This window comes from Epargyreus clarus, unplaced genomic scaffold (assembly GCF_041222505.1).
Source record: "Epargyreus clarus isolate Ecla_fem2 unplaced genomic scaffold, WU_Ecla_fem_2.2 ptg000034l, whole genome shotgun sequence".
In the NCBI taxonomy this organism is placed as follows: Eukaryota; Metazoa; Arthropoda; class Insecta; order Lepidoptera; family Hesperiidae; genus Epargyreus; species Epargyreus clarus.
The window spans coordinates 3,205,496-3,223,043 of NW_027332239.1; the positions used below are offsets into that span (position 1 = coordinate 3,205,496).

General features: G+C 33.3%; 2 protein-coding genes across 2 annotated transcripts; one reads left to right on the forward strand and one right to left on the reverse strand.

Moving 5' to 3' along the window:
- On the reverse strand, positions 1-10,252 carry Tgs1 (Trimethylguanosine synthase 1). The gene is made up of 10 exons (XM_073091109.1): positions 9,982-10,252; positions 8,814-8,958; positions 7,119-8,581; positions 6,361-6,577; positions 5,478-5,793; positions 4,986-5,130; positions 4,302-4,462; positions 3,549-3,724; positions 2,724-2,846; positions 1-2,275 (listed from the first exon to the last, which is right to left on the reverse strand). The coding sequence occupies exons 1-10, from the start codon at positions 10,116-10,118 to the stop codon at positions 2,180-2,182; spliced, it is 2,979 nt and encodes a 992-aa protein (XP_072947210.1). The 5' UTR covers positions 10,119-10,252; the 3' UTR covers positions 1-2,179.
- Positions 10,253-10,604: 352 nt separating this feature from the next.
- Ns3 (nucleostemin 3) lies at positions 10,605-17,296 on the forward strand. Its single transcript, XM_073091278.1, has 10 exons — positions 10,605-10,837; positions 11,075-11,298; positions 11,756-11,977; positions 12,238-12,358; positions 12,614-13,162; positions 13,856-14,008; positions 14,395-14,533; positions 15,010-15,209; positions 15,548-15,636; positions 16,606-17,296. Exons 1-10 carry the CDS (start codon positions 10,742-10,744, stop codon positions 16,727-16,729), a joined length of 1,917 nt encoding a protein of 638 aa, XP_072947379.1. The 5' UTR covers positions 10,605-10,741; the 3' UTR covers positions 16,730-17,296.
- The last annotated feature ends 252 nt before the right edge of the window (positions 17,297-17,548 follow it).

Genomic DNA, 17,548 nt, shown 5'->3' on the forward strand with positions numbered 1-17,548 from the left:
TTTTTTTTACTAAACCCCAATTCCTTTTTAATTTAATATCAGGTTTAAGGGTACAAATTAAATGGTCCCATTAATCTCTGATGATATTTTTGTATTTATTGCTGTCTGTACTAAAGTAATGTCTTAAAACTATTAAAAATATTTTGTATAGTAACCCTCTGTAAATAATGTTCAATATCAGGAATTAGGGTATAATATATTTATCATCTTATTCTAAAAATAGTTCGGAAATAAAATTACCATTCATAATTCCCTATCTGTAATCTAAACAACTAATTGAAGCCAAAAGGACCATAGACAATTATCATAGACATTTTATATTTTCTTTAGTGGAATAAAATTAAACGAGTCCTTGTTGTAAGAGTAAAATATTCTTATTCTAAGCCATTTTTAAAACTTATCTTAGAGCGAAGGCGATTTAATTTTTGAATTATTTTCGTATATATCACAAAAGACACTATTTGAGAAAAAACCACATCACATTAAGAGAGCATATTCTAATTTATAGGTCATTACTAAAAAACGATTTCTTATTAGCTCCATTTGCATTATTACTAGAAATATAATTCAATTATGAAATTTGTCTCTATATTTTTTTTTCGATTTTAAAACTCAATCTGTCTCTTTAATGTGTGAGCGAGAAATATATTCGACAAAAATCACCTTTTTATTGAGACACTCATTAAACTATGAAGTCGCTATTTTAAGATTATCACGTAATTTTAAATACTTGTAGTTACAAACAGAGTTGGAGAAATAAAGAGAAAATGCAATTTGATCACTTACTATAATAAAAAGTGTAAAAAGACACAATGTTAAAAGACACTCATTCGTTATTCATGAAAAGAAAGCTTTTTACGTAAAACAGATTTTAAAAGTTAAAACCATAGATTAGTAAAGATATTTCGCCGCCTTGAAATTGAATGAAGCCACAAACGGCTTATTAGTAAGTTCTTTTTTTGGATTCTTGACAAATAAAAACATTTTTTAGAGAAAATGTACGAATAAATTACGCAGTATTAGTTATACTGCGTAATTTACATAATAAATAAATGATTATTTCAAATATTTTAGGGACATTTTAAACTGGGTACATTTTCTTATTAGGAGTGAGTAATCTTTACTAATCTATGTTTAAAACCCATACATTTATTTCCCTACTTCGTATAATATCATATTCAACTAATGTAATCTTTGTTTTCCTACAAATTGAATTGAGATTTTTAAATACTTATTCCTCGAATATTGCAAATATTATGAAATTTATTATTAACACTTCAAACCAAATCTTTGATTCGATGAAGTCGTTAAGGTTATAAAGGCGGGAATTGTAGTGGAACCATAGACAATATAAGTATTTGATAGGACTTTTTTATTTTAATAATTTACTATGATGATAACCAAACTAAGTCCAAACTATTTTTGACATACAATAATCAAAATATTTGTAATGAAAATTACATTTTACGATTATTTTTAAGATTTATGAAATGAAATGCTCATGAGGTGTACCAGTTTACATATAATGTACATCGTGTGTAAAATTAAAGTGCCGCCTTATAATTACTTGAGCGTATTTAAATGTCTCCACTTAAAATAATTAATACACATAGGAAAATAAATGTTCATATAAATAAATGGTAAAGTAAATATGAATAAAATTCAAAGTATTTTGATATACTTTTAAGAAATATTTAAACATGTTTGTTAATGCATTTTAACAAAAAGAAAAAATAAAGAACATTTGTTCATAATTCATAGTTATATGTTATATATTATCTAAACCTAAATAATATTAATGATGTTACATACATGAAGGTTACGAAAAGGAGAACTGGTTAAAAATAATATTGTCTAAAAATATATGCAAGTATTGCAAGATTTAAATACTAAACACAACTAAATGTATAACACAGATTATATATCAAGTAGAAATGAATACCTGTCATTTGTTTCATACTACTTAATCAAAATATTTTTGTCTACAATTACAGTAAGGTTTGAAATAACCTTAAATAATAAATTTATTTTTGCCATTTGGTATTCTCAAACTTATAAGATTGACAGGTTAAGACCTGGGTCTCCATCAGAAATTAACATATCACATGTTTACTCATATCAAATATGAAATGAGGCGTCTAATACCATTTCTACCCGACATATTATCTGTCAAATTCATTTAATAGAAATATGCCGTGATTGCGACAAACCTTTTGTCCAAAAAGCTTTGCTCTATTTCAACTGAACCACCAACCTCTTGTGCTATTGACAATATCTGAAATAGAAATAAATGAAGATTTAAATAAAACGCATATGTATTATGCACACACATAAGAAGTTATAAATCTATGGTACACTTAATAAGAAATCAACATGTTTTTTATTGCAGTACATTACTATACAATATACTTTTTATAAATATTTGCTAAATGATAAACTTAAAAAGCAATAAATTGAAAATGGTAAGTACCACAACTATTCCTGTAATAGTCTGGTTTGAAAGAACGAAAACAAAACGAAACAGTATTAAAACACAATGAAGTCTTTTATGTTCATAATTTGTTACATATCTATACTTATAATAAATCTGTAGTCTTAAATAAAAGAGTGTCAAAAAAGAGGGACAGATTACAATATTGCAACATTTATGGAGACAAGTTATTTTAAAGTCATCAGTAGATAAATTAAATTCACATTTTTGACACAATGCATATTGCACTTACCTGATCAGATCTCGTATTCCTAGGCAGATACATGGCAACATTGTTCGTTATAATTTGAGCGGCCTTCATTAGCTCCGACGCCGGTTTCGGCTCCAACATTGTTTCTATGTCGTACACTTTATTCTGGATTTTTAAAACATAAAACACAATGATATTTCAACAGTCACTCAATCAATAGCTTTTAGAAGGTGGTAGAACCCTTTGTGGTTCGACTCCGGCGGCACCACCGCCACACCTATTTCTACCTAATAACAGCAGTGTTAGGCGCTGCTGTGTTCCGGTTTGAAGGGTGTGGTAAGGGAGACAGACTTATCCGAGGCGTTCCAGCTTAGTCCTCAGGGGTAGCGGCGCATCTGTGGCCGACCTCAGGTAGGAATATCTAATCCTATCTGGGGTTGATTACAGATGTCCATGGGCGGCAGTAGCCACTTACCATCAGATGGACGGCATGTCCGTCTGCTACTCCTATATTATAAAAAAAAAGTAATTCGTTAATAGGAGTCCCTGTTGAGTTCGGCCACAGGTGTGTTATTATTAGGCTTACTACAGTCAAACTATACAAGGTTCCAATGCAGTTGCAATTTTAAAATTTTATATATAGGGTGCTTTTCACCACATCTAAAGAAAACCTTATCTATTATATAAATATATTAACATGTAAAAGATAAAAATATATATTAAGATCTACACAAGTTGCGAGGAAAATCGAGCTTCGAAACAATTCACAAAAGATCATACATTTGGAACTTTTATATATTATTTTTTTATATTATAACTTTTAGTGGCATTTGCAACTTTTATAGACAAATAAATCATATTACTCACACTAGAATACTTAGGTCCACCCCACGGGGGGCTCAGGAACACCATGTCTGCTTTCACCTTGTGCACCAGTTCGAAGAAGTCACCCACTATGAACTCGATACGATCTTCCACGCCATACACGCTGGCATTATGCTTGGCCAGCTCGATCTTAGCCGGATCTATGTCGATTGCAATCACTGAAAGGTGAAAGAAATGATTTTAAGGTTGATAGTTATACATCTTGTGTTGTTTAACAATTGTATTGTGTATAAGAGAATATTTTGAACTATATTAGAGAAGTCTGAAAGTAAATGTTTATGATAAATGTTGTTAAAAGCAAACCAAAAATGTCGACGATTCATAACAATATATAAAATGTGTACTCGAACTTCGGCTTCAGGTAATAATAATACAATTTTAAAATTGAACATTTAATTTCATTTTTGGTTGTACATTTTATTTTTCATAAAACATCTTATCATCAATTGCCATTTGTATTTCAATAGTAAGCAAAACATTTTAATCCACCGCGACTACATTTTTAGATTAAACCACCAAGTTATCTCTCCTACGGCTCCTCCGCCATTTCTATATGTGACGTCATTCCGCCAGTAAGAAAAAGATTGTAGTTTATCTCAACTACATTTACCGATAATCCACAAAGTTATCTTTTTACTACAGCTCCACTATTTTGATTCCGATGAGACGTCATTCCGACAGTAAGCAAAAGATTGTACCCCTTTTACATTTACATTTCTGGGTAAACTATCTCACCTCTCCCACATGTCCTCGCGAACTGTATGGTGTTACCGCCGGCGCCACAGAAGCCGTCAACGACCACCTCGTACAGACACTTGTTGGCGATGTGCCACGCCACGTTCTCGGGCGTCACGCTGAACCAACTCTCCAGGTCTAACTTTATGCCCTCGTCGAATCTGGAATTTAAAAAATATATATGTCATTAAAATCGTTCAATATTAATAGATCTCATTGTTGAACCAGTTTGAGCTGTAAAACAAAACAAATGAATGCTAGATAAAATATTTATTGAATTTGAAATGGTATCAATATTGAAATGGTAGTGGTCAAGTATTAGTGTAGATCTATTGCATTACACAGTATAGAGTTCATGGCCTTTATTTTACATAATACTCCTGAATAAAATTCTATACTTCTGAAACAAAAGTAATCTTTATAAAAGGATATCTTTAAATCTATTTATCTTTCAAGTCGACTCAAATATACCCGATATACATACAAGATTTTCTATCTGTACTTCATTTTATTTTATACATAGACATTACATCACTAAAACAGTATTCTTACCATGTAGTCAGATAAATAAAGGATTGTTTGTCCTTCTACTACTCAAAATTCAGGAAATGACACTCATATTATCATATTGTTAATTTAAGTCACAGACACTATTCCTATGAAAATGTAATTATGTAGCTGTACCTATGAAAGAGTGAGTGTCGCTTCTTCCAATACTTCATCATCTTAGGTTCACTTCGGATTTCCTCCGGTATGTTCAAGTCAACCTTCTTGTCGCTGTCGTGTCGCGAGTGGCGCTTCGATCGCCTCCTACGTTTCGTTTCTGCACCTTAAAATAGAACGAGATATTTTCGAAAATTAATTATGTTTTTTTTTTTCATTTATTTGCAGTTTATTGCCTGTCTGCAACAACAGTTGTGTTCACAATGTCTTGTCTTTTTAGTAACGTTAATTTGTTTTTTTCTCGCAAATTCCTTTCATTTGATATCCATATTATGGGGTGCTTAAGAAATAATTGATTGGTAAAATATGCACAATTTCAACTCAATTGCTTAAACTGATTCAAAATACAGTAACAAATTTTACCCTCCTAGTTACAAGGCAAGTTTAACATTTTTTACCCATCAAAAGAGTGCACAACGCTACTAAAGAAGTTTTCACTTCAAAAATATTTACCTGTAGTTTTATTTGAATCATCTACAACTTGTTCGTCCTTAATCTCCTGAGCATCGCTTGACGACTCTATCTCCGGTAGCCCTCCAACATATTCTGTCGCTTTGTCTGCAATATCACTCATTTCAATTTCTTCCTTATCCACATCACCATTCATAATGAATTCTTCCTTATCACCACTACTCATATCAGCTTCTTCATTATTTCCAGAACACTCCATATTCTCCATTATATCATCAATGTTAGCAGTGTCGTTTGATTGTATTTCTGTGCCATCATCATCTGTTTTCATAGCTTTATCTTCTTCAGACTCATGACACTAAAGAAACGGTTTAGTATTAATTAGTCTATGAAATAAAAAAAATAATGCACCTAAAACATACAACAAGGGTCACACACAAGTAATCGTAGAGAAACTTGAAATTATTATGAACTAAAAATATTTTATTTCACTCTAGATAAGTGTAATACTTGAGGTTACGCATTGAAAACTTGGTAACTAAACTTTAAGTTTAACTTCCACAAAGTAATCAAAGGCAACATATTATATGTCAAATGTGAAATTTTACGAGACACTCTTAGTTGTCAAGGGTAGCAAAACATCTGTGGTTGACTTCAAATAAAACATCAATCTTGGCCGAGTTTGATTACAGATGTTTATGAACTCAAAGGTGACTGACTGACATAGTGATCTATCAACGCACAGCCCAAATCACTGGATGGATCGGGCTGAAATTTGGCATGCAGATGTTATGACGTAGGCATCCGCTAAGAAAGGATTTTGATCAATTCTACCCCCAAGGGGATAAAATAGGGGATGAAAGTATTACTTCGTAACGCGAGCGAAGCCGCGGGCAAAAGCTCGTTATATTATAAAATGGAATACCTGATAATCACTCAGAGGATTGCCATCATCGTCAAAGTAGGTCTTCTTAGCTGCGAACTTTTTGTACCGCGGCGGTCTAAGTCTATGCAACCGCTTTCTGTACAATAGATCACCTTTCGGCATCTTCTCCATGTCCAAACGAAAGCCCATGATCTCAAATGTAGACTTAATTTTCTCCGAATTGTCTCTTTCATAATCTTCCTCATCTAATTCATGGCTGCACAAACAATAAAATGCTTTCTACACTCACAGCCCCACACTAGGATTCCCTGTGTCCTGGGTGCCATGGACACCCACATAGACAAATACACAAACACCCAGCCCCAGAAAGAGAAATCTAAATTCATCATTTAGATATCTGTCTGGCCGGGACTCGAACCCGGGTCCCTTTGCGCGTCAGACCAGTATGGTGGCCGTTCCGCCACGCAGGTCGTCAATGTAATAATTATTTACTATTGGACAATTGGTTTTAAGAATATATCAAGAAATGTATATAAGTTCTTGTAAAAAAAAATGTGAAACTTAAAAATAATCCCAATTATCGTAAGTTGGTGTCGTAAAATAGTGAGTGATTAGAAAAAATTACAAAGTAGATGCTAAAAGACAACACTTTTGTATTAAATTTAAATTTGCTAAATAATCTGATAATGACGAAACCTGCTCAACCAAGCAGATTACTCATTGTTGTGCTCTCTAGTATTTAACTATCACTGCTTACTAAGAAATACTATATAGTTGCTTGTTTTATTTCTTCTTACCTTCTTTTCAATGTAACAGACTTATCTTCAGGAGGTTCATCGTCCCCGTCGTCGTAACTACATCCCGATATGTTGCTTTGATCAACAGACTGTTGTGAATTTTGAGTACCATCAACACTATCAACTATTACTGAATCTGCATTGCCTGTATTATTCCCGTCTTTACTATCTCCACTTTCCATAACCTCTTTTGTGTCAGAACCCTCCTGTTGTTCTTTCAACAAAGTTTGTAACAACACTCCAACAGACCCTATAACGCGAGAACTCTTTGATCTTTTACCCCGTTTCTTTGTCTTTTTAACCTTATCGTCAGTAGGGGTTTCGACTTTTGTGGGTTTCTCTTCAATTGCAATTGCTTCATCTTTTTCGTCATTTGCAGCTTCAATTTTTTTAGATTCGTCATCTAAGTTTATCACTTCAACTTTTGTCTGAACTTCAATCACTGATGGTATCTCTTGAGAATTACCTTCACTGTTCTCACATTCTATATCGAAGAGTCTGTCTTCTAATCTCTTGTCTACAATCGATTCAATGTTTGGTTCGTTTGTTTCTTTGTGTTTAGTTTCATGACATTCGATAAAGCTTGCATAGTGTAAAGCATATTGTTCGCCGAAGTGTTTCTTCCACAAAAACTGCCAATACTGTTCCGTATCGACTTCCTCTGTCGGTATGATGTCGTCCATGTTATCGTCAATATTTGCGATTCGTGTCTGATCGTGCGATGGGTCTTCTGATGTTGATGACGAAACACTGTAGTCGTCTGTCGGCGACGACTCTGACGTCACATGGCTTGATGTTATATCGTAGCTGGAGAGGGTGATTTTAGTGACATTGGTCATTGAATCTGTTCCTGCCAATGTCTTTGGGCTGAGTATTCTCTCGTGTTCGGAACAAGATCGGCGTCGAGACACCGGTACCCAAGTATCGTCTTTATTATCGGATATTTCTATCGCCTTTTCATTTCGCTTCACTGGATTCCCTTTCTTATATGGGTTAACTTTCGAATCATAAGAAAATTTCCTTTCTCGACCCTTATCATCCACTTCAGCTTTTGCATCTGACTCAAGTTGATTATAAATGGATTCTGCTGAATGTGGCTTTGGCATATTATTTTCATCCATTAATAAATCATTATTTTCGTCTAGATATGCTGGATTTATGTAGTCGCTGTATTTCTTAATCCACGACGCCCAGATGAGCCTTTCGCTGTTGATAGCCCAAAATTTGTCCCAAGTTTCTTCTGAGAGGTAATTCTCATCTGTGTCCGGTGTAGCTTGATAGTCGTGATCCATCTTTTCAATGTAATCTGAGTGGCAATCCTGATAAGTGAGGTCAGCGCCACTGTCGCTAGGTTGAAGAGCGTGAGAAGGTACACCATGTATCTGTGCTGGATCATGTTCATCAGTGGAACAGTAGTTGTCGGTATGAGATGCACTGCAATAGCAACTGGCTCCTTCATCTTTCTGTAAGAATATTTTGATTATAAGTAATTTACATTTTAAACATTCAGGCTTATTACAAACTTTCAGGTTGTGTTGCAACGAAATGTAGCTATTATTTAATTTACTTAGTCTACTTACGAAAATTTTGTAAAATACATATTTCATAAATTTATTAAAGAACTTGTCAATTTTTATTTATATCACAAATCTCAAACATTTCTACTGTTTTTTAAAAAAAATGTCCACTTCTTACCTCACATTTAACCTTATAAGAGGTATCCAGGGAGAAATGCACATGGGAATGCTCATCACACTCCTGTGATTGGGAGTTACGTTGGACATCTATGTCACTTTCACTGCCATACTCCTTGTCCGCATAGTATGTCTTGACTCCGTCTCTGAAATTTATTTATTCATTTTTTTTATTTTATAATATAGGAGTAGCAGACGAGCATGCAGTCCACCTAATGGTAATTGACTATTGCCGCCCATGGACACCTGTAATCAACCCCAGATAGGATTAGATATTCCTACCTGAGGTTGGCCACAGATGCACTGCTACCCCTGAGGACTAAGCTGGAACGCCTCGGAAAAGTATGCCTCCCTTACCACACCTTTCAAAACGGAAAACAGCTGTGCTTAACACTGTTGTTATGAGGCAGAAATAGGTGTGGCGGTGGTGCAGCCGGAGTCGAACCACAAAGGATTATACCACCTTCAAGATTTATTTGTTACATATTGCTGCTACCATTACAGGTTGAACCCAATGCGATAGAACAATCTTATAAATAGTGCAATACAATATAATGTGCAAAGACAATAATAAAACAAATACCATGATCTTAAAATAAAGGCAATTCTTGGTCATCAGTACATTTTTAAGTTACAAAGTTGAGTTTAGTTTTATCTATTCATAGTTAAGTAAAATTTGTTCAGATGCATAAAATATATTTTATTAATGCAGTCAAAGTAACATAACTTCTTAGATGTATGGAAGAGGTATATGTACACATGCTTTTCTATTTTATACTTTTAATGATATTCAACTAAAGCATTAACAAGTAATCCCACAGTAATTAAAACCATAAAATGAATTGTTTAACCAATTGTTTATGAGTTATTTTTGGGTAGTTATAAAAGCAAGTTAATATTAGATTTCCAGTACTAAATAATAAATATTTAAAATAGTGTAAGAATTAAGAAGTGTTTATTCAGTGAAATTTAAGTGCAATGAGGAGAATTAATCAATAAGTAAAAATTTCGAAAACGACCGAATTTTCTCAAGCAACCCTCTCAGCGAAAGTAGGTCAAGTTTGGCATATTTGGCACATTTATCATCTTCCCTCCACCCCTTGACAAACAACCCTTATTTGAGTAACGAGCATTAAACACTAAATCGATTTTATTAATGAAATACTAACCTTATGAAAACTCTACTGCACAAGCAGTAAGTGTAGTTATTTTCGTCATAATCTTCATCTGTTTCATCCCCTAACGCAAAATGAAATTCGGCCAAAGGCTCCCAACGATGGTAATGGTCGTAAAACTCAGACATCATCACTAAAACTCCACGTTAAAAGCAATTTTTAGGTGTTACAAATACAAGGACAAAATAAAATTTTAATACATTTCGTACTTTTAATTAAAGAGAAACCTCCAAAAATCGAAGGATCACCCTACTGTCATGCAGCTTCTGACTTTGACAGATACGCTGATACGCATAATGAATAACAGAACGAAATGTTACTATTTTTAGTTTACTCAATGTAAGACAAAACTGTCTACAAGTTTACAACCATTACATTGTCCCTTGTTTCGAAAATTAACCAAATTAAAAAAATATGTTAACGTACCTATTAGTACACCTTCTGCAACTTTTGTATATTACAATTACAATAAAGTTGGAGTAAAAAATCTATATTGTTTAATAAATTCCATAGAAATATCTAGGTGTAAATGTCCCTTAAATGTTCATTTAATTTTATTATCTGTATTCTGTATCACTACTGTTTGTTTTGTTTTAAAATGTCAATTTCACTTTATATGTCATTGTCACGCGTGTTTTGAGTTCCCGATTACCACGTTTTTGATGATTATTAAGTTTTTATTTCGCAAGTAACGTATTGATTATATTGTTTTTTGATAAACTTCTAGAGGACTATTTATTAAATACATGCTACAATGGGAAAGAAAAACAAAGATTCCCTCGGACGCTCGCTCATCAAAGACAGATTTTCAAAAAATCGGTACCGGAGACATGTCGAAGATAATACTATGGTAAATACTTTATTGAGTAGTTTGAGTACTTTAATTCGATAAACTGATTAGTGCGATCACTGATTTATTTATAACTGATATATTTATACGCCCACTGACACCCGAGGATTAATAGTCATTTTCTCTAAGAAATATTTGTCATATATCATCATATCAACAAGTTTTTATGATTAATGTCAGAATGGATGATACCATCTCAAATATATAGAAGTACTACAGACATAATCTTTCCTACAGCTCCACACAACAGAAGTGAATGACGGTTATGAATGGGGTCGCTTAAATCTCCAATCGGTGACAGCAGAGTCGTCATTACAAGAGTTCCTATCCACAGCTGAGCTTGCACAAAGGGAGTTTATAGCTGAGAAACTGAATGTGAAGTATGTGAAGTCAGCACCGTGTGAAGTGGAACTTGTCACTTCACAGCCGGATTTTGATGAACCTTTAACTGTTCCAAGAAGGTAATAAAATTTATTAACTTGGAGATATTATCATTGACATACTTGTATAATTATTTTTCTACATTCCACCATATATTACATTTCAACAAGGACATCTGTAATTATGCTCAGATAGTTCTAAATAAAGTAGATCTATGAATGGTACTGCCATCTTTACAAGTCATCTCAAATTAAATTGTTAAAATTTTCTTACTATAAAGAATTTTCTTCCTACTGCTAACCCTGTGTTAAGGTGGTTAAGATCTGCATCTGTTCTAAGCTCTTATAAAGAGGAGGTTAAACACTAACCATGCTTTTAAAATTTGCTTCATTCTAAATTTGGCCATAGTGCTGCAATCACACGAAAGCAGCCAATTTAAAACCATCCTAATAACTCTAAATAAGATTAAGTATAAAACAGTGCAGTGCATTATATTATTAACCAATATAAAGACATTAATTTAATTCATAATTTCAGACCTACTTGGACACCTGGTGTGACTGCTGAGGAGCAACTGGGCAGGGAGAGAGATGCGTTCTTAGATTGGAGAAGACATCTCAATGACCTTCAGACTAAACTCGGTGCAGCCGTCACTCCGTATGAGAGGAATTTGGAGCTATGGAAGCAGTTATGGAGGACATTGGAAAAATCTGATGTAGTATTAATATTGTTGGATGCTAGAAACCCACTGCTGTTCAGGTAAAAAGTAAAGATAATTTTATTGTGTTTATAAATCTTACTTGTTGTACTAGACAATTTGGATGCCTGAAAAAAATTTTTTTAACATAACTTTTTTTATATTTTTTAAGCAATTAAATTCATAAAGTTTTAGTTACATCCCATTTTTTATGAAAACTTTTTATAAAATTACATTTCCTCTCATTGATCTTGAAAATTTTGTAAACAACTTTGAAAAAAAACATACATTGATGCAATTCTAATTGTTTATTTTCTTTCAGATGCATGGATTTAGAAAAGTATGCAACTGAACAAGAGTGCAAATGTATTTTACTATTAAACAAAGCAGACTTAACTAGCGAATATGTGAGGAAATGTTGGGCTGAATATTTTAATAAAGAGGTAAAAAATCTAAATTATTCTAATGGTTGTGCAAATATCTATTTCAAAGTGTCTCATATATGTACAGAAGCTATGTTTAAAGGATTTATTATCAAACATTGTAACAAACTGATAAACTTTCCAAAAATCATCTTTATAAAATTTAACTTCAATAATTATTATAAGATAATGTATTAAAATAAAATGTAAGAAATAAGTAAAATGAAAGAAGATTGTTTGATTTGACCTTTATAACCTGTGTAATACTATTTTCAGAATGTTTCCATAATATTCTTTTCTGCAGCCAAGAGTACTAAAGAAAGGAAAATATCAGAGGATGAGGAAATAAATCCAGAAAATGAAGACTCAGGAACAGAATCAGCAGATTCTGATGATGAGACAGATAAACAAACAGACGCACTGCAAGACACAGAAAATGATATAGAGACTTTCAAAAGGCAACTGGCAGAGATAGGTAGTGCTGTATCCAAAACAGCTAATAAATTGGACAAAATACAATTTGCTTTAGATAGAGTCATGGATAATCTTAAACTTGGAACGCCTATTGATGATCTTATATCATCGGTACAAGATGGAACAAATGAAACAGAAACATTAAACATTGAAGATAGTAATGCAAGTAGTGAGGTGAAAGAAAAAGTACAGAATTCCCATGAAATATTTGATAGGAATCAGTTGTTAGATGTGTTGAAACAGCAGAAGGTTGATAAACTAAAGAATCCACCCAGAGTGACTGTGGGAATGATTGGTTATCCTAATGTAGGGAAGTCTAGTTCTGTCAATGTTCTAATGCAAACTAAAAAGGTATGATCTTAATTTAGTATATCCTATTTGATTTCAAGTATGAATATTATACTCTTATCAGGTGTTCAGTCCCTGTTGCAAATAATTGTGTTGATAATGAGTGTACTTCACACAAAATTGTATATGTAATCTGGTATTCTATATTTATAGATGAAGTGTTTTTATGTCTGTGATATGTCATGGCTTTTTATATTACACTAGCTGACCCGGCGAACTTTGTACCGCCTCAAAATCTATTTATCAAATATATTTCATATAAAATATAGCCTATGTTACTCGTGGATAATGTAGCTTTCGAATGGTGAAAGAATTTTCAAAATCGGTCCAGTAATTTTTGAGCCTATTCATTACGATCAAACAAACGAAGATTTCGTCTTTATAATATTAGTATAGAAGACTAATGGAAAGTACTCACTATTAGCTGTGACTCACAATATCGCGAGGGCAATGCATTTCCTTCTTTTGAAAGAGCTCTTTTGCTACTTTTTAGAAGAGATTTAGACTTGAATATTGTTTCATTTTCTGCATGTATGCTGTTAAAAGCTATGGAATAGTGTAGGTGTATAAAAAAGTGTAGGATATCCTCAAAAATCTTAACTCAAAACTCAAAACTAAATCAAAACTCGTAAACTATATGCATGTAATTTTTTCTGTAAGCTTTTAGTAGATTTTTATATTTTTTAATTATTCCAGGTGAGTGTGAGCTCCATGCCCGGCCACACCCGTCACATCCAGTCTTTGATTTTGGACGACGATATAGAATTACTGGACTGTCCCGGCTTGGTGTTGCCAGCGTATGCCGTCGCACCCGACCTGTTACTGACTGCGGTGTTGCCTATTGACCAGGTATGTGGGGTGGTATCTTTTAAAGTACTGTAATATGATCAATTCAAAGTTAAAAGTAAGTAAGTTCTAAATCAGCTTGTAATGATACTTTCTGTGTTATAATAGTAGATCAAAGATTGGTTTGTTAAATTTGTACAAATAAGCAAAGCTCAGAATTATCGGAAAACGTGAATGACGCTTCCTACGCTCAAAAACTCACATTAGTTTTTTTTTTGTATTAAGGCACACAAAGGCAACACGAATTTAAATTCATCATTTAGATATGTTCCGCAGATAATCAAGCCCGGAACCCTTTGCATATCAGACCAGTATAATGATCATTCGGCCACATGGGATTATTTATATTTTTATAAATTAAGTTGTTACTCTTCTTTTTTGTGGATTAGATGCGTTCCCACGACGCGGCGATGGCGCGGCTCTGCCAGCTGGTCAGTAGACACACGTTTGAAGAGAAGTATGGACTGCTACTGCCGGAGTATGAGGCCAGCGAGATGGAATACAAGAAGATACTCACCGCTCATGCTTGTAAGATTATATTATTAATCCTTTTTTTAACATTTGCTGACTGCTGTATAAGTGTCTTCTCAGATTAAATAAGTTTAGGGCATAGAGAATATGATGAATTAATTGGTAGATTTCACGCATGTTAGGTAACTTTACTTTTTCCTGTGGAATGTGGAAAAAAATGTTATAAAGGGTCGAAAAGAAGTCGGTATGTCAGTTGGGTAATATTTCTAAAATTATTTTAAGCATAATAATACAATTAAGTATTTTAACCTAATAAAGAGCTGATGATCTAAATAGTAGATGCTGTTCTTTATTACTAAAAATATAGGCTAGGATTACAATAATATTTCATTACAAGAAGATATTAAGATTTAAGAAAAAGAAGTGGAGCCATCTTGTGTTTGTAGAAAGACACGGCGCGACGTTTAGCGCTTAAAAATTTAAATAAGTGTTATAAATGAAAGTAATTTCTTATATTTTTTCTTCTCCCCCAGTCAACCGAGGGTTCATGACTGCAGCGGGCCAGCCGGACCAGTCCAGATCAGCTCGCATGTTCCTCAAGGATGCGGCGAGCGGCCGCCTGCGCTGGGAGCAGCTGCCGCCGGGCGTCGAACCCGCGCCCCTGGATACCATGATTGAAGATAAGAGGAATGAGACCAGGAAACCCACGCCGAGAGAGGCGAGGGCTGTTGAGGTTGGTAATTTACTTATTTTTAAATAAAATACATAATTTTTACTTGCCTTTTAATGAATGTATTAGTTTTTTTTAATAAAAATCTAGAGCTTCACATCTTACGTAATTTTAATCCAAATAACTTTATTTTTTCTTTACTTCTTTTTTCTTTACGTAAAATAAAAATTGGGATTTTAATATCCATTTTATTTTTATCTACATAATGTTATTATAATAAAAATATTATGACATTTTCTGAAAATAAACATAATATTTTTAATTTTTGTTGAACAAAAAATCTTAAGCGCTATGTTCAATTAAAATGTCGTTTAATTTTTTTATTTCAATTAAATTTTCAGGGTTGGCTCAACAAATCAAGTGAAATCGACAAGGCATTTTTCGCTATGCAAAAAAGTTCCGCGCATGTCAAAGGAAAACCAATATTAGGGTAAGTTCATAAGTTGTAGATTTTTAATCATAGATGAGTCCTTTATTTTACCTCAATATTATTTATAAGTGGCATTGGAACGTACCTATCTTTTTTTTTCAAATATATTAATTGGCTTTTATCGCCCGTGGACTTTTGTTATCTTTCACACATAGAATAAAAATCTTATCAGAGGTCGTCCACGGATGCTTTGTATACAATTTAAACCAGAATACAGCAGCGTGTAACACAGTTCCTATAAGACAGAAATTAGGTGGTAATGGTGGTAAAGTCGAATCAGAAAACTTTCTTACATTCTTTGAAGATGAAGAACTATGTTATTAAAGGTGGCAATGATAAGTTTGTTACTTACATTGTATGTATTTGAACTAAATTTTTAACTGGCACGTAGTGATGTAAAGGCGGAGGCGTCGCCGCATCCAGAACACATTTACTTTGAGCGCAATTTTCACGATCGTTAACCCGCGGATCCTCGTAAACTTGTTAAAGTTTATGAATTAACGCTTGGCGAGCCGCCAGGGTGCCGATTTCGTCTCCGGAAAGTTTATTTAGTTTCCCTTAACTATAATTGATAATATTCGGCCGATTCCCTTTCATCTTGTGCCGGGAACGCGATATTTTGAGTGGTGGTAACGAATATCGGGAGATTTGTTGCTATGTGCCCCGTTGGAGTTCAGCGTTGTGTGAAATTATATGTTACTGAGCTCGGAATGTGGTTTCAGTTGCGTTTGAAATTTTATTTTCAAAATCTCTATATTACATTTTTATCACATTAACTTAATATTAAGTTCATAATGTAAATAGCCTTTCTTCCAAGCTTTTATTTAACGTATACCGATTGAAGTTTCATTTGGATGACAATGCATGAAATAAAAAATATTTAATTGTCCAAAAGCCGCAGAAACCTCTTATCAAATAAATCGATAATTCGATTGCATCATCATGAGATTTTTATCAATTTTTTTTCAGTGTCGCTGGCGCCCAGTCAGCTGAGAAGTCTCTCACCAAACCCTGGAAGCAAGAGAAGAGACACGCAAATAAAAACAAAAGGGAGAAACTCAGAAGAGTGTACGCACACTTGGATGAACATTAAATGACTGTAATACTACCTGTTTGGGAAATTTGCAACAGGGTACTGACACGCGTAAGACTGTGTTTGGCAATATTGTATTTTGTTGTATGTTAAATCATTAGAGTGATATAACCGTTTTTATGTCCCCTTTCTGGGCACATGCAATTTAAACATGAACGTGCTATAAATAATCGTGATTACATTTCCCCTAGAGCTACAATATTAGAAATTTAAACATTGTTATAATTTGTTACAAGAATTCTGTAAATGTTCCTCGATCACATTTTACGACGAATTTTTATTACATGTGAATTTTCACTGTCAGTACCCTGCTTTATACTTTTGTGATATTGAAAAACTTATATGACCAAGCGGAAATGCCACTGCCTTTTAAATGTGCTAATATGTTTATAACCTAAGGCTTTATCGAACGAAATGACTATGTATTCTATATATTTAATTTATGAGGAAATACAACATCGAAAGATGTAAAAAAGAACAAAATCTCAAAGTATGTTTTGTAAAGCAACAGAGAGCAGCACTACAGGATGTTATAAATTACAAAATAAAAACCGTTCTGGAAACTAATTAAGTCTGTAATTTATTTACCTTCAAGCTTCCACAAACATTTCTGACGGATATAGAGAAGTTTATAGTACTTCCTATAAAGTATTCAGTGCTGAAATTTCAGGTCATCTCAATAGAATAAATACTAACATTTTATAAGCACATATTGTACATTTCATTATTGTGTTAATTATATAAAAACAACTGTATGGTTAGTTTATTGAAAGAATATGAAAAAAATCCAGTTGAGACAACTGTAATAGATCTAGATAA

Bases quoted from the DNA above. Each gene is read 5' to 3' on its own strand.
- Tgs1 (XM_073091109.1), bottom strand. From the start codon at position 10,118: ATGATGTCTGAGTTTTACGACCATTACCATCGTTGGGAGCCTTTGGCC. The intron at 5,131-5,477 runs GTAAATATTTTT...TTCTATTTTAAG, and splicing joins TGATTCAAATAAAACTACAG to GTGCAGAAACGAAACGTAGG. The intron at 2,847-3,548 runs GTGAGTAATATG...TTAAAAATCCAG, and splicing joins GTGGACCTAAGTATTCTAGT to AATAAAGTGTACGACATAGA.
- Ns3 (XM_073091278.1), top strand. From the start codon at position 10,742: ATGGGAAAGAAAAACAAAGATTCCCTCGGACGCTCGCTCATCAAAGAC. The intron at 13,163-13,855 runs GTATGATCTTAA...TAATTATTCCAG, and splicing joins TTCTAATGCAAACTAAAAAG to GTGAGTGTGAGCTCCATGCC. The intron at 15,637-16,605 runs GTAAGTTCATAA...ATTTTTTTTCAG, and splicing joins AAAGGAAAACCAATATTAGG to TGTCGCTGGCGCCCAGTCAG.